At 50.3% G+C, this 24,184-nt stretch overlaps 1 protein-coding gene, 1 long non-coding RNA gene and 1 pseudogene across 2 annotated transcripts; 2 read left to right on the top strand and 1 right to left on the bottom strand.

Moving 5' to 3' along the window:
* The first annotated feature begins 2,942 nt into the window (after nucleotides 1-2,942).
* LOC119234780 (signal-regulatory protein beta-1-like) lies at nucleotides 2,943-11,670 on the top strand (annotated as a pseudogene).
* LOC119234835 (uncharacterized) lies at nucleotides 5,679-15,709 on the bottom strand. Its single transcript, XR_005122680.2, has 3 exons — nucleotides 15,550-15,709; nucleotides 15,109-15,255; nucleotides 5,679-7,082 (listed from the first exon to the last, which is right to left on the bottom strand). It is a non-coding gene; the product is annotated as an uncharacterized LOC119234835 (long non-coding RNA).
* On the top strand, nucleotides 14,014-23,692 carry LOC119234812 (signal-regulatory protein beta-1-like). The gene is made up of 6 exons (XM_037497849.2): nucleotides 14,014-14,083; nucleotides 18,380-18,748; nucleotides 20,548-20,865; nucleotides 21,408-21,737; nucleotides 22,995-23,103; nucleotides 23,670-23,692. Exons 1-5 carry the CDS (start codon nucleotides 14,014-14,016, stop codon nucleotides 23,099-23,101), a joined length of 1,194 nt encoding a protein of 397 aa, XP_037353746.1. The 3' UTR covers nucleotides 23,102-23,103; nucleotides 23,670-23,692.
* The last annotated feature ends 492 nt before the right edge of the window (nucleotides 23,693-24,184 follow it).

The following is a 24,184-nucleotide window of genomic DNA, read 5'->3' as shown; positions in this document are numbered from 1 at the left end:
TGTTTTCAATGACTCACGACTGTGGTATGGGATTGTGTTCAGAGCAAAGATCTTATGTTCAGCAAGAGCACAGGACTCTGACTAGTACTATTGGTATGTTTTCTTTGGGGGTAACTCTTGTAACATTAACCTAATGATTGAAAATCAGTTGTTACCTACATCTTAGGTTCATATGCACATGGTTTGAAAGTCAAGTAGTTCCACAAGTTCTAATAGGAAAGCTGGGGTCACCTAATATGACCATGTCCTCCTCCCAGAAGCAACTCTTTTCAATGCTTTCAACTGAGTGTTTTAGATTTTACTGCCCTATCTCAGAGAGGATATACTTGTATTGCTATGTTTTGATTTCTCTCTCTTAGGGATTATTTATTGTCTCCCCACTAGGGCTGATGGAGATACACTGTTCAGTTACCCCAACCTCATACCTCTCACATGCAAACTTTCTATCCTCATCACCCTATATTTTTCTAAAGATTTATCTATTTATTTATGCAAGAATGGGGGTACAGACCAGAGGTGTGGAAGGTGAGAGAATTCACCAGAGACAGAGCAGGGAGCAGAACAAGCAGATGGACCGAAAACACCGCTCGGGGAGCTGCAGGCAAGACAGGAGAGGTCTGCTGCACCATGTGGGAATCTCCCTGGCCAGCTGGGAATTGAACCCGTACTGCAGAGGCTGCAGACAGCTTCATGGCACTACACTCAACCCACTGCACCACCGGGGAGGCCTCCTGTTATACTTTTTATGGCCCTTTTCAGAATATTGCCTGAAGGAGTTACACTAGACCCAGTTAAAAGCAGACCCTCCGTATGATTACATTATACACCTTGTGAGGTTTTTGAACTTGTGTCAGGGACTGAAGGGAAATTTTATTCACTGTAAGGAAATCCTTACCAAAGCTTCAGTGAGCCACAAGCTCTTGAAACCCATGAACCTTAGCTGGTCAGCCCTGGTCAGTTCAGTCTCTCCCAGGACAGCTTGTGCTGGTCACCTGTAGTGATGACATCTGCGTGTTCTGGATGCTCAGTTACAGACCACTGCAGGCAAATGTCTTCTTAGACACCTTTCCTAGTTTCTCACTATTGTAGTCCTCAGCAGGCCCTTGGCCAATGAGCACCTCTTGGTGGAGGGGCACAGACTGGCTACCAGCCACTCACATCCTAGGTCCTGGGCATGGGCATGTGGGACACAGCTTGTATCCCTGTGGGATTCTCTTTTCCTGGGGTTCCTAAATGGATAGTCATGGAGACCCCAAGAAGGGGTAGCAAGCAAGTGCAGAGAGCTCAGGGCCAAGGGTGAGGCACTATTTCTACGAGGCTGCACAAGTCTCTGAACACATATGAGAAGCTCCTGACCTTAAACTTCCCTCCATCCCAGCTTCACCATGGAAGTGTGTCAACACCTTGTCATTTCACCACCAATGTGAGCTTCCTCTTGTGTCGCACAAGGGCCTCCTCTCCACAGAGCAGAGTCTGGGCTCCCAGCACACACCCGGACAGAGCAGGCTCCTCCAGTTCCAGGATGCCTGCCCCTGCCTCCTGGACCCACCAGTCTCCTTGCCTGCTGCTGGCTTTACTGCTGGGACTCACAGGTGAGCACGGCCATGGGAAGATCCTCCCTCCCTGCCCTGGATGCCTCTTTAGCCAAGGAGTTGTAAGGCATTCAGGTAAACAAATGTAAGCCCACTGGGGCTACCACAGAGAGCCAAGGACTAGACATTATTTGAGAGCACAGAATCAGGGATCTGAGCAACTTTTCTGTGGCTCTGTCACCTGCAACTGTTATCAGGGACATCAAAACAGATGATGGTTTGACAAGTGTGTTAACTTGGCTGATCCTCACAGCATAACTGTTTATAACGACAATTATTGTCCCTGCTTTGCCGAAGGGGAAACCGAGGCAGAGAGCATAACGTACCCAACACCATCTGCCCAAGTCTGTGGAGAAGCCAGAATTCAAGTCTAGGGCCAACAACTTCAACATTCATTCTTTTTACCACATTATGCTGTTGGCTACTCAGTGGAGGCTCTTGCAGAAAAGTTAGACATGTGGAGAAGGAAGTAGAGTCTAGATATAGGACAGAGAGCTAGGACAGAGGAACAGGAGGTAGGACAGGTTGGAAATTCTGCTTTGTGCGCACAAACTTTTGTTATGAATGATAGATGGTTGCTATGTACCAATATTTTTAATGAGCATTTAACATACACAATCCTCAAAACATACTCCTTGTATACTAGCAACTGGACAGCTCTTCATATGTATTTGCAAATGCATGTATGTTGTGGTGGATGTGCATGTATGTACAGGTGTGAGAAGTGTGCAGATACACACACACTCTTGTGGGATTTTGAAAGGTTTTTTTCATTGTTCTCTCCAATCACTTATGAGTCTGCATGCAGTGCACATTGACAAAAATTTAGTTCTGAGTCTCTCTACTCTCTTCCTTCCCCTTCTACTTCAAATTTCCCCTTGTCCTTCTCAAAACTATTAGATAAAAAATTCTTCACCCTTGGTAAGAGAGTAAAGCGTGTGCATGATTTTCTTGGAGTCCTGCTCTCGTGCTGCAAGAGGGTGAGGAGGAAAGAAGGGGATGGAAACACAGAGCCTCACCTAGACCGTCTCCATCTGTCCTTGCGCCCACATCTGGGTTTGCACCTCTCCCCATGCGCTGTCATCCAGCGTCCGTTCAGGCCTCAGGAAATCTGGGAGTGGAATTCTGTGCATTCCTCCTTGGAGGCCCTCCTCCAGGCGGGATGGGCTGAGGAGACAAGAAGGGGGAGGTGCAGGTTCCTGAAGGATACAGAGCAATGATCCCCGTGTGTGATTCTAGCTGCACTCCTATCTCTGTCATACTGTCCCCAGAAGCCTCTCAGCCTCAGGAAAGCCGATGAGTAAAATCATTTCAATTTCTTGAACCCTCACCATGTACCAGACACAGCGGGAAAGGCCTGGAAGGTGTCATCTCCTGTGACCATTATCTCCGAGGGAGCTAACTTATCGCCCTCCTTACAGGTGGAATAACAGAAGCACAGAGAGTTTCAAGGTCACTCACCCTCACTGGTAGAGCTGCGATCTGAACTCACACGGTCTGACTAGAGTTCCCGGGTTAGCCACCACCCTTCTCGGATGCGTGTGACCCATCTTCACCCATGAACTTTCTGCAGCTTCTGTGCACAGGTGGGGGGAGGGAGAGTGAGGGAAAGAGGGTTTGTGACTTTCTCTCCTGGGTTCTTCCTTTTCATGGAAGCTATTTTTATCTTTGGCCAAGTCATCTCCATGGGAAACTTTGAGGATTACCGCTCCAAATAGATGTGGGTTCTCAGGAAGGTTAGCACTGGACAGTCACATGATCAACCATTTATTGAATACCTACTACGTGTCCGAAGCTGATACAGTAATGAGGGGTGTGTTTCTGAATAAAATAGACAAAGTAGTTGCCCTTTTGGAGTTCTGTCTTAGTGGGAGAAATGGCAACAGACAATAGACACATTAAATAAGTACAAAATATAGTGGATTAGGGTAGGATCCGAGTTAAGGGGGAAAAAAAGAAAGTATTCCTAGATAAAAGAACTGCAAATACCTGCAGCAAGCTATATTTTAAACAAGGCAGTGTGGGTGGGCATCTCTGAGAGAGAAACTTGAGCAAAGGTTAAAAGGTGGTGTGGGATGAGCCGGTGGAGTTTGGGGGGAATTGCCTTCCTGACAGGGAGCAGCACGGGCAGAGGCCCTGCGAGGAGACTTTTCTGTTCTGTTCAAGGATGTGGGCTCCCGTGAGTGGTGCCACTGCAAAGTCTAAAGAAAGAAGTCATGATCTGACATTAGCTTTAATCATGCTAGCACTTGGACAGAGAAGCAACTAGAACACTTAAGGGGTCATTTCATGGAGAAACAAGGAACACTGGTGCAGGAGGACGGCTGCTGTAGAGACGGGCGAGGTCAGACCTTAGACACATGACGAAGCATCAACAGATTCTCTGACCTGCAGCCTTTGGATGGGAGAGAAAGAGGCAAAGGTGTGGACCTGAGCCTCTGGAAGTATAAGGGGCCTCATGGGACATAGAGAGACCTGTCAACTGTGAGCTGTGCTTTTCCATCCAGGCACCATGTCCAGGGGGCTTTGGCCAAATGGGACTCCAATTTCAGGGGAAAGGTCTGGCAGAGATGTAAATGCAGAGCCACAGAAACTCTAATGACACTTCCCCACCTGTGGCTCCGGCTACTATCTGACCTTCTTTTCCTCCACTTCTATTTCTCCATTTCTCCCTCCAGATTCATTCCTATTTCTTCTCATTTTTGTCTACACCACACCCCCAAAATCCTCCTTAATATTAACCACCCCCTCCATGTTCCAGACACACCATAGGACTCCCCCTACCAAGAGTACGTCCCTCCTTAGGCGGCATGTTCGCGATGAAGGGTACAAGGTGGATGGGCCTTCCCAGCTCACACTCCACAAATGCGAACCGCAAATTTTCTCTTAAGAAATAAAAAAAAAAAGTAGAGAATTGTTTGAGTCCGAGAACAATCTGCTCCTCTGATTTATATTCCTGGCCCTGCCACCTGAGCCCAGGCCTGTTTTAGGACAGTTTCAACACAAAGGAATGTTCTTTCATGTCTCTGGTGTCTCCAGAAACCAGCTAGTGCAGCTGCAGTGAACGTGAACTGCAAAGTCCTGCACCTGCAGGTCGATGACCACGGGCCCCTGCTATCCATGCAGCTCACGACCCAGGGTCACCACACAAGCACCCCGCTATGTTCTTTTCAAACACAGCCTGAGGTCGGTTACCTCCTTGCTGTCTTTTTTTTTTTTTTTTTTTTTAAGGTTTATTTATTTATTTATACATACAAGCACTGGGTACAGTCAGAAGCGCGGGAGGGTGAGAGAATTCACCAGAGCCAGAGCGGGGAGCAGAGCAGGCAGAAGGACCAAAGCACACTGCTGAGGGGAGCAGCGGGCGGCAGGAGAGGTCTGCGTGCCATGTGGGACCCTCCTCCGGTGGCCGGCGAGCAGCCGGGGCTCGAACCGGGGCTGCAGAGGCTGCGGGCAGCTTCGCAACCCAGCGCTCCACCGCTGAGCCACTGGGGAGGCCCACCTCCTTGCTGTCTTGCCCACTGGTTCCATCTCCACTTTCTAGAGCAGGGTTCTCAAGTTCCCAATCTTGAGCCACTTAGCCCAGCTCAAAGGCATGAATCAGGGTAGTCACTTTGCCTGACCAAATATTTTTTATTGTGGCAAAACACACATAAAACATACCATTGAACCACTTTTTAGGTTATAATTCAGTGGCCGCAAGTACATTCACGCTATTTCAATCTGTTAACAAGATGCACTTCACAATCTTTTCAACGTCCTAGGAGAATACTCTGTACACATCCAACAATAAATTCCCTATCATTCTATCCCAGAACCCCAGATAGCCTCCATCCTACTACTTCTCTGTATGAATTTGCCTATTCTAATTCTTGCCTATAATTAGAACTGTATATCAGTCCTATTCTGTCTGGCTCATATTTTTTAAGCAAAATATTGTTAAGGTTTAGCTACATAGAAGGACATTACTCTTTAGGGCTGAGTAATATTCCATTATTTAAGCCACATATTAAGCCATTGAGTTTTTGGGGAAAAATGATAGAAGTAATAGACACTAATACACATGATCATGGCTTTGGAAAAAAAATTCAGGGTTAAGACTATGTTTTCCTTCTTTTTAAATACCTCGTTCATTGTGTGTAGGGAGCTCAGCACCTCCTGGTCATTCAAGCATCCAGGCCAGGGAACAGCCCCTTCCATAAGCATGTGATCTCAGGAAGAGGTTGCTTCACGCACAGAGTTTCTTGCCGTTCAAGGACATCCTACCAACACACCCATCACTGCCACTCACAAACCAATGGTCTCAGGACTCGCCTGGTCCATCACGTTAAAGAACTGAAAATGCAACATGTCCTGAAACCACAAAGTGTCCAGCAAGTATTTGGTGAATCATGACCCTTCCAGAGAGGCCTCAGGCACTAAACCTGCCACTTCATTTGGAACAGCCTCACATTACAGGCTCATTGTGGGGGTTCCAGGTGATGATACCCCCATGTGCTGAACCCTGGAGCCCCCCGAGGTGAGCACTGTCAGCGGGTCCTTGTGATAGTGCTTGAGAAAGCCCACTGGGTCACGCAGGATGAACAAGGAACTGCTTTGCTTTCCAGCAGGAGCAGCCGGCGAGGAAGAGCTGCAGGTGATCCAGCCTGACAAGTCCGTGTAGGTGGCAGGTGGAGAGACGGCCACTCTGCGCTGCTCCCTGACCTCCCTGCTCCCTGTGGGGTATACTAAGTGGTTCAGGGGGTCAGGTACAGGCCGGCAGTTAGTCTACAATTTCAAAGGAGCAACAGACGAAGGCCCCTTCCCCCGAATAACCAGTGTCTCAGATGCCACAATCAGAGACAACAAGGACTTTTCCATCCGCATCAGTAACATCACCCCAGCAGACACTGGGGCCTACTACTGTGTGAAGTTCCAGAGAGGGAGCCCTGACACAGAAGTGAAGTCGGGACCAGGCACGCAGGTCACCGTGAGTGGTGAGTACCGTGGGGCCCCCCGCCCGCGTGTGGCAGCAGGTCACTGTCACGCCCTCCTTTCTGTGAGCAACAGCTAAGAGTCAGGCGTGGTGGCGGGTGCTGATCTACATGGCTTGATTCACCCCCTTCTACAGACCGGGAAAGTCGAGGCTCAAGGCTGCATGGCTCAGAAATGGGGTGAGGTCTGGAACTTGACTTTCTGGTTCCACAGTTCAGGTGAATGAAGAAAACTTGCATTTTTTCCTACTAACAAGTATCTCCTGGGCTCCACTGTCCATGTGAAAAACTTTCTGAGATGTGCTGCTTCTGAATGGCATTTAAATGGGAACTGAGTTGGCTGCCAATAGGGGCTGGCATCCCCAGGTTCCTTCTGCCTGACCCCCAAGATGTCCCTGAGAAAATCTGTCCTTCCTTTTAAAGTGCTGCAGCTTTCCGGAAAGAGAAATCTTCATGACAACACCTCGGATCTCATTTGTGTGTTGGTGTCATTCCCCCAAACAGCTCTCTAGCGGGCCTGTGACAAGAAGAAGCAGAGAATCACCAGCAGTCATTTCTGCTGCTTTTCTTAATCAGGTCTTCAGAGCAGCAGCAGGACTTGCCACTTTCCTGGGTGTTTGCCCTGCTGCTACCCCCCCACCCCAAGATGGATGGTGACCGGGACGGGGACAGCAGCCACAGGAGCTGGTTGTCAGCACCTGCTGTGAACCCGCCCGTGCTGGGCACATCCTCACTCCTTTCCCCGGGTGGGGCTTTGACCCCTTTGCACAGAAACACACTCGGAGGCTCAAGGATGCAGAACAGAGACACAAGGGGGTCACTCATGAGGTCTGTCCTGGGTGGGGAGACTTGGGCTCTGCACCTCCCCAGTATGAGGGGGGCGCTTCTGCCTCTTTCTAGCCCTGACCACGGAGAGACGCCCACCTTGGCTCCCTCAATGCTCACGGATCCTTGTTTCCAACCCAAAACTGACCCCAAGTAGAAGGAGAACCTCAATTCACAGCCCTCTGACCCCTCCCTTCAAAATCAGAGCTGGGCACAGATGAACCTACTTGAGAAATGGTTTAAAGAATGGAAAGTTTGGAGTAAATCCCTCCCCGCTCGTGGGGAGAGCTGGGAGACCAGACTTGTGCTTATTATTCATCTGAGTTTATCTTCTGAAACTTGCCTCAGCGGCCTGCTTTCCTCATGCACCCCAGAGAGAGTCTGCCCCCCATTTCACAGATGAGGACGGGAGGTGCCTGGACCCTCTCCAGGGCTGGCAGGCTTATGCCAGCATCCACGGGGCCCCCATGTCCTGCATTCCTTCTGTGAAGCTTCTCTGACCTTGGAAGGGCTTCCGGGGTGACGGGCCAGGAACAGACACTGAGGTCATGTTGTTCCTGAGCCCAGACTCTGGAAATCCCCTGGAGAGAAAGAACGGGAACTCTGAACCCAGCCTGCAACCCTATCACCCTGCCCCGATCCTGGTTCACCTCTGGGAACCGGGTGTCCCTAAATGAGGGTGATGACACCCTCATTTAATAATCAGGTGAAGTTATAAACAGTGTCACCCGCTTATCCTTGGTGGGAGTCACAGTCACGCTTATTGTTACAAATGCTCCTCCGTAGCCAAACCCTCTCGCCCTGTGGTATCGGGACCCACAGAGAGGGCCACCCCTGGGCAGACGGTGACCTTCACCTGCCAGTCCCACAGCTTCTCCCCCAGAGACATCAGCCTGAAGTGGTTCAAAAATTGGAAAGAGCTGCCAGCCCCCCGGCCCAACGTGGACCCCCCAGGAGAGGCCGTTTCCTACAACGTCTCCAGCACAGCCACGGTGCAGCTGGCGCCGGGGGACGTCCGCTCCCAGGTCATCTGCGAGGTGGCCCACGTCAGCCTGCAGGGCGGCTGTCTTCGCGGGACAGCCAACTTGTCTGAGACCATCCGAGGTGTGAACCCCCCCAGCCCGACCCTGCCCGATACTCAGCCTGCTCCATCCCACTCACTCTAGGCGCAGATGTTCCGCAGTCCAGTTCCACTGTCCTTGGCCATCAGCAGCCCTGCGTGTGCGGGTCACTCCCCCAGTCTCCACAGCAATTGCATGGCAGCACCTCCCACATGCTCGGCAGTGAGGAGGCAGTTTCCCAAACTTTACCCACAGCCACCCCAACACCGGGCGCCCCCTACAGCCCTGCCTGAGCTGCTTGGGGTTGGCATTGATTTGCCACAATGTTTATGAACCCACTGCTGCCTGTAGGGGTGGGGCCTGTTGATTTCCCTCCTATTGCCCTCCAGTCCTTGAGCACCTACTGTGTGCTGGGCACAGTGCTTAGTGATCACACACACATGCAGAGAGAACCTCAGTGTTGGAGGCTGCCTACCTGCCAAGCATGTCCTGGGTGTCGCCCTGCTAAGGTGGGGGCAAGCGATGGGGCCCCTCCCCTGGGATCTGTGCTATAAGGTCAGAGCTTCTGCCCTGTGCTGTTACAGTCCCGCCCACCTTGGAGGTTTCCCAGTATCCCGCGGCAGGGAACCAGGTGAATGTCACCTGCCAGGTGAAGGAGTTCTACCCCCGGAACCTACAGCTGACCTGGTTGGAGAACGGAAACATGTCCCGAACAGAAAAGCCCTCGACTCTCCTGGAGAACAAGGATGGGACCTTCACCTACAGGAGTTGGCTCCTGGTGAACGCTTCTGCCCACAGGGGGAATGTGGTGCTCACCTGCCAGGTGGAGCATGACGGGCAGCCTTTGGTCTCCCAACCCTACACCCTGGCGGCCTCAGCTCACCAGGGCAAGCCGGACACAGAGGTATCTCCAGGTAAGGCCTCAGCTCCAATGACCCAACCTTTTATATTTTATCTTATTTTTTTAATGTTGCAGGTTACAATTCATGTTTTATTGATAATCTAGAATGTATAGCTATGAACAGAATTTAAAGGAGCTGCCTCATCACATTTTTCCACCCTGAGTGTCCAGTGGTCAAGTGTTTAGAATGAAGCATTGCAGGTCATGGACATAAGCATTAAAGAAAGAAAATTGGGGCAGGAGTTGATGCTCCCATTCTGGTCCTGCTCTTACCATCTGCCTTAATCCCAGGAAGGATGCAGGTTTAAAGCTCGGACGATTGATGGACCAGGGAAGCCCAGTGGGTAGTGGAGGCCCAGGGAAGGATTCCAGTGTGGCCCCTAATGGCGCCTCCTGTCCCTTGACTTCCAGGCAAAGAGCAGTGGATGCCTCTTCTTCATCACTCTCCTCCTGGGCTCCAAGGTGTTGCTACTGGTGGGTGTCTCTGCCTCCTACATGCACAGGAAGCAGAGGCCTAACTGCAAGTACTGGGCAGAGAGGCCAGGCCAAGGTCTGTCCTGGGAGGGGCAAGTTCAGCAGGTCACACATGGTCAGGGCCCCCCGGAAATAAGAGAAGCTGACACACCTCCCTCAACACCCTCAGGAGGCTTAGGTCCCTCTAAACATCCCAGAATTCAGAAAGTGTTCGGGGAACTGCAGAGGGTATTCAAGAGTGACTGGGGAGGCCTGGGTGGTGTGGAAGAAACAGGCAAGGGTCTGAATGGAGGGCCTGAGTTGGGGCTCCCTTGGAGACCATCTCTAGATCATTTGAACATGGGACCTCCGTGGGTGGAAAGGAATTCACAGTGAAAGGAGTGTTGAGGAGTCCCAGGTTTGCTGCTCTGAGGTGTTTCTGAGGCTCTGTGTGAGGCACAGAAGGGCTGAGGTGTCAGCGCAAGGGCGATAGAGAAGGCTGGGGTGCAGAGGCCTATCTCGGGGACTGCCCAAGAGAGCAGCACCAGAGCCATGAGAGACAACAGGGAGTGGGTCCTGAGTACGAGCAGGTATTCAATGTGGACATGTCTCCTGCATCTTCCTCCCTCATCCCTGCTGCCTGCACCTCCAGCTCTGCAGCCTCCTCCCTTTCTGAAGGGCCCGCCTAGAGGAGGAGGGACAAGAGCCTCCACAGACTCTGCTCCCCAGGCCTCTCCCCCAGAGACCTGCTGCCCCCACCCCCACTCTTTCTTCTCACAGGCTGACCCCAGAGCTGGCTTCATCCAGGATCCTCTCAGGAATGCACACCCGCAGAATTCCCAGTCAGCAGCTTTCGGTTCTCATCACATGGCCAAAATGCAGTGGGATGGGAACAAGGGGCTGCTGGGAGTAAGAACCAGAAAGGGACGATGCCAGTCACTGCATCAGAGCTGGTTCCACCATCATCGGCCACAAGCCAGGGAAGAAAACAGAAACTAGGGCAGGTCGTACAATTTGCTCTGATGAGAAAACCACAGTGCAATTGGCTTTGACTCAATAACAAGCATGCCTTTATCTCATCCCGTGTAGCCCTTTAAGGACATTGTACAACTGAGGTGTGATAATTTAAGTAAGTTGAGAATTCCTGAAGTGACATTTCAACTAGGAGCGGGTTCAAGAGGGGCCCTCTGTGTGGCTGATCCACCCGTGACTGAGGACGCATCCAAGGCATTCGTAAAAAGAAGCCATCTGGCTAAAGGTGAATATTCAGAGAAAAGAAAGACTCCATGTAACATCCTCACTCACACGACAGTGGACTCTCACACGAAGTGAGCCCCACGTTAGCAGAGGGAGGGGCTGACAGGCATCAAGCCGAAATACTGAAATGGGGATTCTAGAGACATTTTTAAAAATCAATGAAAAGTTTTATTTTTAAAAGATAAATATAATTAATAAAAACCATTAACTAGACTCACCAAGAAATAGGGAGAGGACTCAAGTAACTACCATATAAATGGAAGAGGAGAAATTACAACAGGAACCACAGAAACACAGAGGCACATGGAGACTGCTATCAGCTACACATGCCACAGACTGGACAACCAAGATGAAAGAGATATATTCCTGCAAGCACACAGCCTATCTTGACTGAACTCTCAAGAAGTTTTCATACATGTGTACTGAGATCACAGGTTGAATACGCATTATTCTGTTCTGAAATATGGAAGGATTTCTCTATAATTACTCATGGAGTTTCTGGTCTATCTTTGCAAAATACTAATATTGTGTTCTTTTGACCCTTTCAAGAAACACTACCATGAATTTGGTGTTTCATACCCTCAGATATGATTGTGCTTTTATAACATAGATACACATACTTAAGCAATATTTTATTTCACGTTGCATATTCTAAATATTTTATAAATGTGATTATCCAGTTTATAGCACTCGGGAAGTTCTCCTATAGTTTATTGCTTAACACAGTTTGTGGGATTTATTCATCTTGATATATGTAGCTCCATTGATTGATTTTTCCACTATTCTATAGTCTTCTATTGAAGACTATGCCACACTTTATTAATTCTTCTCATTCTGGATATTGAAGCTTTACCTGGTGCTTTGAAGTACAACTTCCCACTAAGACTCTTATCTTGGTGACCTCCCCCATCCGGGACAGCACGCCTAGCCCTTCTAGCGTGGCCTGCAAAGCTGCATGTTGTGTCATTTGGGGACCTGGTTGTGCAGAAGAGTTTTCCCTTTCTGATCAAATGTTGCTTTTTTAATTCATGCTTTTGATAGTTACACTGATGTGCTGTGTGCGTGTGTCTGTATAAGTAATAGTCATGTTATAATTTATTACAAAGCACTCACTGAACTTCACAGCCCCCTTTACTTTCTATCAAGTATCCATATACTTGTGTGGTTCTTTTTATGAGATCTTTTTCCATTGAGCTTCTCATCTCTTAGTCAAAGCTACATGGACAAGAATAAGTCCATGTAATAAGTTTTGACACCATTTTGAGCAAAGTTTCACACTTTTTCTTATTTAAAACATCCTGGGGCCTCCCTGGTGGTGCAGCGGTTGAGCGCTGGCACGCAGACCTCTCCTGCCACACCTGCTGCTCCCCTCACCAATGTACTTCATCAGTTTGCCAGTTCTGCTCCTCAGTCTGGCTCTGGTAAATTCTCTTGCCCTCCTGTGCTTCTGACTGTAGCCAGTGCTTGTATAAATAAACAAATGAATAAATAAACAAATAATAAATAAATAAAATGTCATGACTGTTTAGGTGCAAGTGATCTTAGAATCATGTGTTCTATTTTCCCATTCATGGTATGCATCTGTTTTAGTTTTGCTTTTATGACTTTCTAGTCATAATTTTAGAGTTTTCCCATAATGGTTTGATGAGTCTCTAGTTAGAGCTATCTTTAGCAACTTCCAGTCTGTGGACAAGAAAAGTATTATTACTGTTTACAATGACTCTTGACTATGATATAGGATTGTAATTGTGTGCAGAGCATCGATCTTATATTCAGCAAGAGCACAGGACACCTGCTAGTACTATTAGTATGTTTTCTTTGGGGGTAACTTTGTAACATTAACCTAATGATCAAAAATCAATTTTTACCAACATCGAGGGTTGGTTGAAATAGATGTGGGGGAGAGACCCGTGGAGGATAACAATGGCAAATTTTATACTGGTTTTGATTTGCTCTTTTCCTCCCAGGCTTGTCTGGTTTTTTCTGATCCTTTACTGTGGGTCCCCACTGGAAGGTGTTTTGGACTTGTGGCAGGCTTTTGGGCGTTGCTCTGGGCCAATCCCATTTGGGTGGATTTTTACCCATGAGGGGATGAGTAATTTTGGGTGCTTGATTTAGAAACTATATTCTTTGCCTTTCCTGTATAGTTTACTAATTGTCTTAAAGTTCCTTCCCATTAAAGTCTTACATGTTTTATGTTGCTATGGTGGATGGCAGAACCTATTTGGAGCAGGCAGGAGTGGGGGCTCTGGGGTCCCCACTCCTGGCCAGGTAACAAAGAGACTGAAGGGTAATTCTACTCCTGCAAGGAAATCCTCACCTAAGCTTCAGTGAGATACAAACACTTGAAACTCATGAACTTTAGCTGGTCTGCCTTGGCCAGTCCAGTCTCTCCCAGGACAGCTCATGCTGGTCCCCTGTAGTGATGACATCTCCGTGTTCTGATGCTCAGTTACAGATGACTGCAGGCAAATGTCTTCTTAAACACCTTTCCTAGTTCTCACCATAGTAATCCTCAGCAGTCTCTTGGACTGTGCTTGGATTGTTACTTTGGTGGAGGGTCAAGAATGGCCACCAGCCAGTCACCCTAGAGCCTTGGGCATGGGCCTGTGAGACACACCTTGTATCCCTATGGGATTCTCTTTTCCTGGGGCTACTGAATGGAGAATCACTGTGACCCTAAGAGGGAGTGGCAAGCAAGTGGAGAGAGCCCAGGCCACCCTGACAGAAGAAGCACTACTTCTATGAGGCTGCACAAGTCTCTGAAACCATGAGAAGCTCCTGACCTTAAGCTTCCCTCCATCCCAGCTTCACAGTGGAAGTGTGTCAACACCTCGTCATTTCACTACTGGTATGAGCTTCCTCTTGTATCACACAAGGGCCTCCTCTCCACAGAGCAGAGTCTGGGCTCCCAGCACACACCCGGACAAGCAGGCTCCTCCAGTTCCAGGATGCCTGCCACTGCCTCCTGGACCCACCAGTCTCCTTGCCTGCTGCTGGCTTTACTGCTGGGACTCACAGGTGAGCATGGCCATGGGAAGATCCCCCCTGCCTGCCCTGGATGTCTCTTTAGCCAAGGAGTTGTAGGGCATTCAGATAAACAAAGATAAGCACCCCCGCTGCTATCCCCCGGGCTACCACAGAGAGCCAAGAACTAGACATTATTTGAGGGCACGGAACAGGGGGTCAGAGCAACTTTTCTGTGGCTCTGTCACCTGCAACTGTTTTCAGGGACATCAAAACAGTTGATGGTTTGACGAGTGTGTTAACTTGGTTGATCCTCACAACATAACTGTTTATAACAATGATTATTGTCCCTGCTTTGCAGAAGGGGAAACCGAGGCAGAGAGCATAATTTGCCCAGTGCCATCTACCCAAGTCTGTGGAGAAGCCAGAATTCAAGTCTAGGGCCAAGAACTCCAGGATTCATTCTTTTTACCATGTTATGCTGTTGGCTACTCAGTGGAGGCTCTTGCAGAAAAGTTAGACATACGGAGAAACTAGCAGAATAGAGATAGGACAGACATCTAGGACACAGAAACAGGAGGTAGGACAGGGTTGAAATTCTGCTGTGTGCTCCCAAACTTTTGTTAATGATGTGTTACTATGTACCAATATTTTTATGAGCATTTAACATACACAATCCTCAAAACATACTCCTTGTATACTAGCAAGCCAGGACAGCTCTTCACATGTATTTCCAAATGCATGTTGTGGTGGATGTGCATGTATGTACAGGTGTGAGAAGTGTGCAGACACACACACTCGTGGGATTTTTGAAACGGTTTTTTTCCATTGTTCTCCCCAATCATTTCTCAGTCTGCATGAAGTGCACATTGACAAAAGTTTAGTTCTCAGAGTCTCTCTACTCTCTTCCTTCCCCTTCTACTTCTCCAAAATTCCCCTTGTCCTTCTCGAAACTATTAGACAAAAAATTCTTCTCCCTTGGCAAGAGAGTAAAGTGTGTGCATGATTTTCTTGGAGTCCTGCTCTCGTGCTGCAGGGGGGTGAGGAGGAAAGAAGGGGATGGAAACACAGAGCCTCACCTAGACCGTCTCCATCTGTCCTTGCGCCCACATCTGGGTTTGCACCTCTCCCCATGCGCTGTCATCCAGCGTCCGTTCAGGCCTCAGGAAATCTGGGAGTGGAATTCTGTGCATTCCTCCTTGGAGGCCTCCTCCAGGCTGGATGGGCTGAGGAGACAAGAAGGGGGAGGTGCAGGTTCCCGAAGGATACAGAGAAATGATCCCCATGTGTGATTGTAGCTGCACTCCTATCTCTGTCATCTATGTCCCCAGAAGCCTCTCAGCCTCAGGAAATCCGATGAGTAAAATCATTTCAATTTCTTGAACCCTCACCATGTACCAGACACAGCGGGAAAGGCCTGGAGGTGTCATCTCCTGTGACCATTATCTCTGAGGGAGCTAACTTATCCCCCTCCTTACAGGTGGAATAATGGAAGCACAGAGAGGTTCAAGGTCACTCACCCTCACTGGTAGAGCTGCGATCTGAACTCACACGGTCTGACTGCAGAGTTCCCGGGTTAACCACCACCCTTCTCGGTTCTGTGTTACCCGTCTCCTCCCCAGGAACTTTCTGCAGCTTCTGTTTGCGGGTGGGGGAAGGGAGAGTGAGGGAAAGAGGGTTTGTGACTTTCTTCTCTGGGTTCTTCCTCTTCCTGGAAGCTGTTTGCATATTAGACCAAGTCATCTCCAGGGGAAACTCTCGGGATTTCCGCTCAAAATAGACACTGGGGTCTCCGGGAGGTGCAAAAGTCTCCTCTGTGTCAGGCGCTGTTACGGGCAGGAGAAGTGAGTTTCTAAAGGAAAGAGACAAGGTCATTGCCCTCTTGGAGTTATGTCTCAGTGGGAGAAATGGCAGCAGACAATAGACACGCTAAGTCCAAGACACGGTGTGTTAGGGTCGGACCCGTGTGAAGGGCAAAGAGTGAAAGTATCCCAGGTAGGAGAACTGCCAGTATCTGGAGCAGGATGGATTTTTTTAAAGGACAGTGTGGGTGGCATCTCTGAGAGAGAAACTTGAGCAAAGGTTAAAAGGAGGTGTGGGATGAGATAGGTAGATTCTAGGTTAGAGCCCTCCTGACAGGGAGCAGCACCGGCAGAGGCCCCGCGTGGAGGCTTTTCTGTTCTGTTCAAGGATGTGGGCTCCCGTGAGTGTTGCCACTGCAAAGTCAAAGAAAGAAGTGATGATCTGACATTAGCTTTAGTCATTCTAGCACTTGGACAGAGAGGCAAGTAGAAAAAACATATAAGAGGAGATTCCTTGGAGAAACAAGGAACACTGGTGCACGAGGACGGCTGCTATAGAGACTGGCGAGGTCAGACCTCAGACACATGATGAAGCAGCAACAGATTCTCTGACCTGCAGGATTTGGATGGGAGAGAAAGAGGCAAATATTTGGGTCTGAGCCTCTGGAAGAATAAGGGGCCTCAGGATACAGAGAGAGAACTGTTAACTGTGAGCTGTGCTTTTCCATCCAAGCACCATGTCCAGGGGGCTTTGGCCGTACAAGTCCAGCTTTCAGGGAGAAGGTCTGGCAGAGAGGTAAATGCAGGAGACACAGAGACAGGGATGACACTTCCCCATGACGCGGCTACCGCTGACTGTCTGGTCTTCTTTCCCTCCTCCATTTCTCCTCCAGAGTCATATTTCTTGCCATTTTTGTCTACACCACAACCCAAAATCCTCCTTGAAATTAACCACTCCCTCTGTGATCGAGACACACCAAGTTCCCGCCCTCTACAGCCTGTGCCTCCTTAGGGCATGTTTGTGACAAAGGGTGGGAGGTGGGTGGGTCTTCCCAGATCACACTCTGCCAAGGTGAACCGCAAATTGTGTCCTAAGAAATAAAAAAAGTCAGAGGATTTGTTTGAGTCCACCAACAATCTGCTCCCCTGATTTATAGCCCTACCACCTGGGCTCATGCCTGTTTTAGGACACTTTGAACAAGAAGGAATGTTCTGGCATTTCTCTGTTATCTCCAGAAACCAGGTAGTGCAGCTGCAATGAAAGTGAACAGCAAAGTCCTGCACCTGCAGGGCCACTCCTGTCCCTGCAGCTCATGACCCAGGGCCCCAACACGGGCACCCCCACAGTTCTTTTCATACATAGGCTGAGGTCGCTCCCTCCTTGCTGTCTTGCCCACTGGTTCCATCTCTACCTTCTAGAGCAGGGTTCTCAAGTCCCTCAGCCTTGAGCCACTTAGCCCAGCTCAAAGGCATGACTCAGGGTAGTCACCGTGCCTGACCACATATTTTAGATTGTGGCAAAACACACATCACATAAAACTCACAACTGAACCTTTTTTAGTATGTGATTCAGCGGCATCAAGTACATTCACATTATTTCAAACTGTCACCAGGATGCATGTCAGAATCTTTTCAATATCCTGGGAGAAGTCTCTGTACCCACAACAATAAATTCGCTATTAATCTTCCCCAGCAGCCCAAGGTTACCCTTATGCTCTTACTTGTCTCTAGGAATTTGCTAATTCTAACTACTTCATGTAATTAGAACTGTATATCAATCCTTTTTTTCTGGTTCATTTTATTTAGTAAAATGTCAAATTTTAGCTATGTGAAAGGACATAAATGATCTTATTCCCTCTTGAGGGCAGAGTAATATTCCATCATTTATGCCACATTCTGTTTATGCCTTCATCTGTTAATGGAAATTCATTATTTTAAGCCATTGACTCTTAGAAAAACATTACAGTGGTAATAGACACAAATATACCATGATCGTGGAATTGGAAAACAGCCCAGGCTTGAGACTATGTTTTCCTTTTATTAAATACCTTGTTCACTGCTTATAGGGAGCTCAGCACCTCATGCTCATGCAAGCACCCTGGGAACACCCCTGTCATGAGCACATGATCTATGGAAGAGGTTGCTGGACCCACAGAGGTTCTTGCTGTTGAATACCATTCTACAACACACCCACCACTTCCACCCCCAACCAATGGTCTCAAGACTCTCGTGTCCATGAATGTAAAGGACTGAAAATGCAACATCTCCTGAGACCGCAAAGTGTCCAGCCAGTATTTGGTGTAGCATGACCCTTCCAGAGATGGCTCAGGCACCAAACCTGCCGCCTCAACCTCCCTTTGCCTCAGTGTCCTCATTAGGAACACCCTCACAATACAGGTTGGTTGTGGGGGTTACAGGTGTTGACACTCCCATGTGCTGAGCCCAGGAGCCCCCGAGGTGAGCACTTGTCAGTCGGTCCTGGTGATAACACTGAGAAAGCCGGCAGGGTCACGCAGGATGAACAAGGAAATGCTTTGCTTTCCTGCAGGAGCGGCCGCCGAGGAGGAGCTGCAGGTGATCCAGCCTGACAAGTCCGTGTCGGTGGCAGCTGGAGAGACGGCCACTCTGCGCTGCTCCCTGACCTCCCTGCTCCCTGTGGGGACAGTCAGGTGGTTCAGGGGGTCGGGTCCAGGCCGGCAGTTAGCCTACAGTTTCAGAGGAGCAGCAAAAGACGAAGGCCCCTTCCCCCGAGTAACCAATGCCTCAGATGCCACAATCAGAGACAACAAGGACTTTTCCATCCGCATCAGTAACATCACCCCAGCAGACACTGGGGTCTACTACTGTGTGAGGTTCCAGAAAGGGAGCCCTGACACAGAAGTGAAGTCGGGACCAGGCACGCAGGTCACCGTGAGTGGTGAGTACCGTGGGGCCCGCGTGTGGCAGCAGGTCACTGTCACGCCCTCCTTTCTGTGAGCAACAGCTAAGAGTCAGGCGTGGATGTGGGTGCTGATCTACATGGCTTGATTCACCCCCTTCTACAGACCGCGGAAGTCGAGTCTGCACAAGTCATGCTTGGTGCTCAAGGTCATGTGGCTGGGAAATGGGAATGCGGTCTGGAACCCCAGACTACCTGGCTGCACAGTTCAGGTGTCTGAAGAAAAGTTGCATTTTTTTTTCCCCTAATGAAAGTGTTTCCTTGTGCTCCTCTGTCCATGTGAGCAACATTTTGGGGTGTGCTGCTTCTGAACAGCATGGGCTCATGGAGGCCCTGGTCGCCCCACAGAGCTCACCTCACTGGGGTTGGATTCCCACCCTCTGGGCCCGAGGAAGATGCAAGACACCCAGTTTAGGACTCAGCTTCATTCCTGGGAAAACCTCCCACCTCTAAATATTTAAACGGGAGCTGAGGTGGCTGCCAAAAGGACTTGAGATCCCCACATGTCTTATGCCTGAACCCCAAGATGTCTCTGAGAAAGTCTGTCCTCCTTCCTTTCAAAATGCCGCAGCTTCCCATAAAGAGAAACCTTCATGACAACTCCTCGGATCTCATTTATGTGTTGGTGTCATTCCCCCCAATGGCTTCCTAGCGGGCCTGTAACAAGAGGCAGAGAACCACCATCAGTGGTGTCTGCTGCTTTCCTCAATGGGGTTCTTCAGAGCAGCTGAGGACTTGGACATTCATGGTTGTGTCCCCTACTGCTTCCCTCCACCCCAGACAGTCTCAGGTGGGTGGTGACCAGGACGGGGACAGCAGCCACAGGAGCTGGATGTCAGCACCTGCTGTGAACCTGCCTGGGTGGACACATCCTCACTCCTCCGCCCGGGTGGGGCTTTGATCACTTTGCACAAAAACACACATGGAGGCTCAAGGATGCAGAACAGAGACCAAAGTGGTCACTCACATGCCGGTTCTGCCTGTGGTCCCCTGGGCTCTGCCCCTCCCCAGGATGAGAGAGTTGCTTCTGACACTTTCCAGGCCTGTGTCTGTCTCTTATTTAATGACACTGAGAGACGCCCGCCTTGGCTTCCTCAGGCTCAGGGATCCTTCTTTCCAGCCAAACCTGACCCTGAGGCCAAGGAGAAACCCTATTCACCATCATCTGTACCCTCCCTTTTAATCAGAGCTGGGCACAGATGAGACCTACTCGGAAATTATTTAAAGAATGAAATGTTTGAATTAAATCCCTCACCGCCCACGGGGAGAGCTGGGAGACCAGGCCTGGGCTCATCACTGATCTGTGTTTATCTTATGAAACTTGCCTCCGCGGCCTGCTTCCCTCAAGCATCCCAGGAGCAAGAGCATGCGTCCAGTTTCACAGATGCGTGAGGGAGGTGCCCAGCCCCCTCTCCTGGACTGGCAGCCTGGTTCCAGCCTCCACAGGTCCCCTGTCCTGCTGCGTTCCTCCTGTGTTGCTTCTCTGACCTTGAAAATACTCCCAGGGAGGCAGGTCAGGAACAGCTATAGAGACCAAGGTCATGTTGTTCCTGAGCCCAGACTGATGGGAAATGCCCCAGAGCTAGAGAGGGGGACTCTGAACTCAGGCCTGCAACCCTGTCAACATTCCCTGGTCCTGGTTCACCTCTGGGAACCTGGGTGTCCCTAAATGAGGGTGATGACATCCTCATTTAATAATCAGGTGAAGTTATAGACAGTGTCACCCGCTTATCCTTGGGGAGTCAGTCACGTTTATTGTTATAAATGTTCCTCCTTAGCCAAACCCTCTCGCCCTGTGGTATCGGGACCCACAGAGAGGGCCACCCCTGGGCAGACGGTGACCTTCACCTGCCAGTCCCACAGCTTCTCCCCCAGAGACATCAGCCTGAAGTGGTTCAAAAATAGGAAAGAGCTGCCAGCCCCCCGGCCCAACGTGGACCCCCCAGGAGAGGCCGTTTCCTACAACGTCTCCAGCACAGCCACGGTGCAGCTGGCGCCGGGGGACGTCCGCTCCCAGGTCATCTGCGAGGTGTCCCACGTCACCCTGCAGGGCGGCGGTCTTCGTGGGACAGCAAACCTGTCTGAGACCATCCGAGGTGTGAACCCTTCCAGCCCTGCCCTGCCTGAGACACAGCCTGCTCCTCCCCACTTGCTCCAGGCGCTGAATCCCAGAGTCCAGTCCCACCATCCTTGGCCATCACCAGCCCTGCATGTGCGGGTCACTCCCCGTGTCTCCCCGGCAGCTGCCAGGGCAGCACCTCCCACGTGCCCAGCAGTGAGTGGGCAGCTTCCTGAACTTAACCCATAGCCACCCCATCACTGGGCACCCTCTATAGCCCTGGAAAGGTGCTTGGGGATGGCATTGATTTGCCACAGTGATTGTGATCCCTCCGTTGCCTGCAGGGTCGGGACCTGTTGATTTCCCTCCTATTACCCTCCAGTCCTTGCGCATCTACTATGGCCTGGGCACTCTGATTAGTGGTCGCACACACATGGAGAGAGAGCCTCAGTGTTGGAGGCCGGCTGCCTGCCCAGCATGTCCCGGGTGACCCACCTGCTACGGTGGGGGGCAAGCGATGGGGCCCCTCCCCTGGGATCTGTGCTATAAGGTCAGAGCTTCTGCCCTGTGCTGTTACAGTCCCACCTACCTTGGAGGTTTCCCAGTATCCTGTGGCAGGAAACCAGGTGAATGTCACCTGCCAGGTGAAGGAGTTCTACCCCCGGAACCTACAGCTGACCTGGTTGGAGAACGGAAACATGTCCCGAACAGAAAAGGCCTTGACTCTCCTGGAGAACAAGGATGGGACCTTCACCTGCACGAGCTGGCTCCTGGTGGACGCTTCTGCCCTCAGGGGGAATGTGGTGCTCACCTGCCAGGTGGAGCATGACGGGCAGCCCGCGGTCTCCAAAGCCCTCACCCTGGCGGCCTCAGCTCACCAGGACAAGCAGGACACAGATGTAACTTCAGGTCAGGCCTCAGCTCCAACTGACCCAACCTTTTATATTTTATCTTATTTTTTTAGTGCCACCGGTAACAATTCATGTGTTATTGATAATCTAGAATGTACAGCTATGAACAGAATGTAAAGGAGCCGCCTCATCCCAATTTTCACACCCTGAGTGCCCACAGGTCAAGTGTTCAGAACCGAGCATTGCAGGTCATGGACGTAAGCATGAAAGAGAAACTGGGGGTTGGAAGTGATGCTCCCACTCTCAGTCCTGCTCTTACCATCTGCCCCCCATAGTGGCTGCAATGGCCAGATCAGCCACCCCTCCTGGCTCCCCACAATCTACTGAATCTCTAGTCTGTGCTGGTCTCTACACCCCTATATTCAGCATCACCGGCTGATGCTGCGCCTCTGTCTGTGAAGTATTGGCCTGTCTCTGTGGGAGTGTAAGTCTGGAGATGACATGGGCCGGCAAACATCACAAAGACTCACTAAAAAAACAACCTGCAAGATTCAGTCCCCTGTAACTTCATGTCCACGTCAATACCCTGCGGTTTTAGAGTTTTACAGAAAGGAATCAAGGAGCAACAAAGTGGCGGGTGGGGTTTAATTTTCCCCCTTTGAGTAGCTGTTGGCTGCAGAGACCATTTCTGGAGAGAAGCAGCTGCTCTCTGCACTGTCCTTGGCCGCCCCAGTGGACGGAAGGTCCCCCAGTGATTTGGCCCAAGGGGCACACCCCACATCTCAGGTCCCACCAGGGCCCAATTGCAACCCCGCCCAAACATCAGCCCCTTTCCTCACCTACCAGGTGCTCCCCAGCCTGCTGTTCTCACAGGTCAGACACTCCAGGGCCCCCTCCACCATGGAGACCATCCCTGGGGAGCGGGCGGCCTGAACTCCCTCCCCCAAGAGCCGCCCAAGCTCTCCTCGCACATGTGGTAGGTCACTCACGAGACCCTGAGGTTTGAGTCTTCTTGTGCAAAGAGCAAATCTGGCATCATCCTACCAGACAGTGATGGATTTTCTTTATTTTGGTCACACTGCTCTTGCAGGGCCCCCTCAACTCCCTGAACCTCACATTCATAATCAGTAGAGCACGGTCATCTCCCTATGGCACCTCAGGAAGCTCTTTACCCTGATTTCTGCCTTAATCTAGAGAAGGACGCAGGTTTAAGCTTCAGAGGGTTGACGGACCAGGGGAGCCCAGTGGGTAGTGGAGGCCCAGGGAAGGGCTCCAGTGTGGCCCCTAATGGCGCCTCCTGTCCCTTGTCTTCCAGGCAAAGAGCAGTCGATGCCACTCCTCATCACTCTGCTCCTGGGCTCTAAGGTGCTGCTGCTGGTGGGTGTCTCTGCCTCCTACATGCACAGGAAGCAGAGGCCCTGACTGTAAGTCCTGGGGAGGGAGGGCAGGCCAAGGTCTGTCCTGGGAGGGGCAAGGTCAGGTGGAGGGCAGCCCCCAGGTCACACGTGGTCAGGGCCCCCAGGAAAAAAGAGAAGCTGACACACCTCCCTGAACACCCTCAGGAGGCTTAGGTCCCTCAAACATTCCCAGCATCCAGAAAGTGTTTGGGGAACTGCAGAGAGTGTTCCAGAGTGACTGGGGAGCCCTGGGTGGTGTGGAAGATACAGGCAAGGGCCTGAATGGAGGGCCTGGGTGGGGGGCTCCGTTGGAGACCTTCTCTACATTATTTGAATATGGGGGCCTCATTGGTAGAAAGGAATCCACAGTGAGGGGAGTGTGGAGCAGTCCCAGGTTTGCTGCTCTGAGGTGTTTCTGGGGCTCTGTGTGATGCGCGGAAGGGCTGGGCGTGAGCGCAAGGGCGAGAGCAAAGGCTGAGGTGCAGAGGCCTATCTCGGGGACTGCCCAAGAGAGCAGCTCCAGAGCCATGTAGATACACAGGGAGTGCGTCCTGAGCAGGAGCAGGTCATTAAATGTGACATGTCTCCCGCAGCTTCTTCCCTCCTCCCTGCTGCCTGCACCTCCAGCTCTGCAGCCTCCTCCCTTCCTAGACTCAACAAGAAATAGGGAGAGGACTCAAGTAACTACCATATAAATGGAAGAGGAGAAATTACAACAGGAACCACAGAAACACAGAGGCACATGGAGACTGTGCCTACACATATCAGCTTCACATAACACAGACTGGACAACCAAGATGAAAGAGATATATTCCTGCAAGCACACAGCCTATCTTGACTGAACTCTCAAGAAGTTTTCATACATATGTACTGAGATCACAGGTTGAATACGCATTATTCTATTCTGAAATATGCAAGGATTTTTCTATAATTATTCATGGAGTTTCTGGTCTATCTTTGCAAAATACTAATATCATGTTCTTTTGTTTTTTATTTTAAGATGTATTTTTTTATGCATGCAAGAGCTGGCCAGAGATACAGGGGTGTGAGAGGAATCACCAGAGAGAGAGTGGGGAACAGAACAGGCTGAAACACACTGTTGACGGGA

This window comes from Talpa occidentalis, unplaced genomic scaffold (assembly GCF_014898055.3).
Source record: "Talpa occidentalis isolate TD23 unplaced genomic scaffold, MPIMG_talOcc4v2.1 talOcc4.10, whole genome shotgun sequence".
NCBI lineage: Eukaryota > Metazoa > Chordata > Mammalia > Eulipotyphla > Talpidae > Talpa > Talpa occidentalis.
This window is presented reverse-complemented; position numbering and strand designations above follow the sequence as displayed.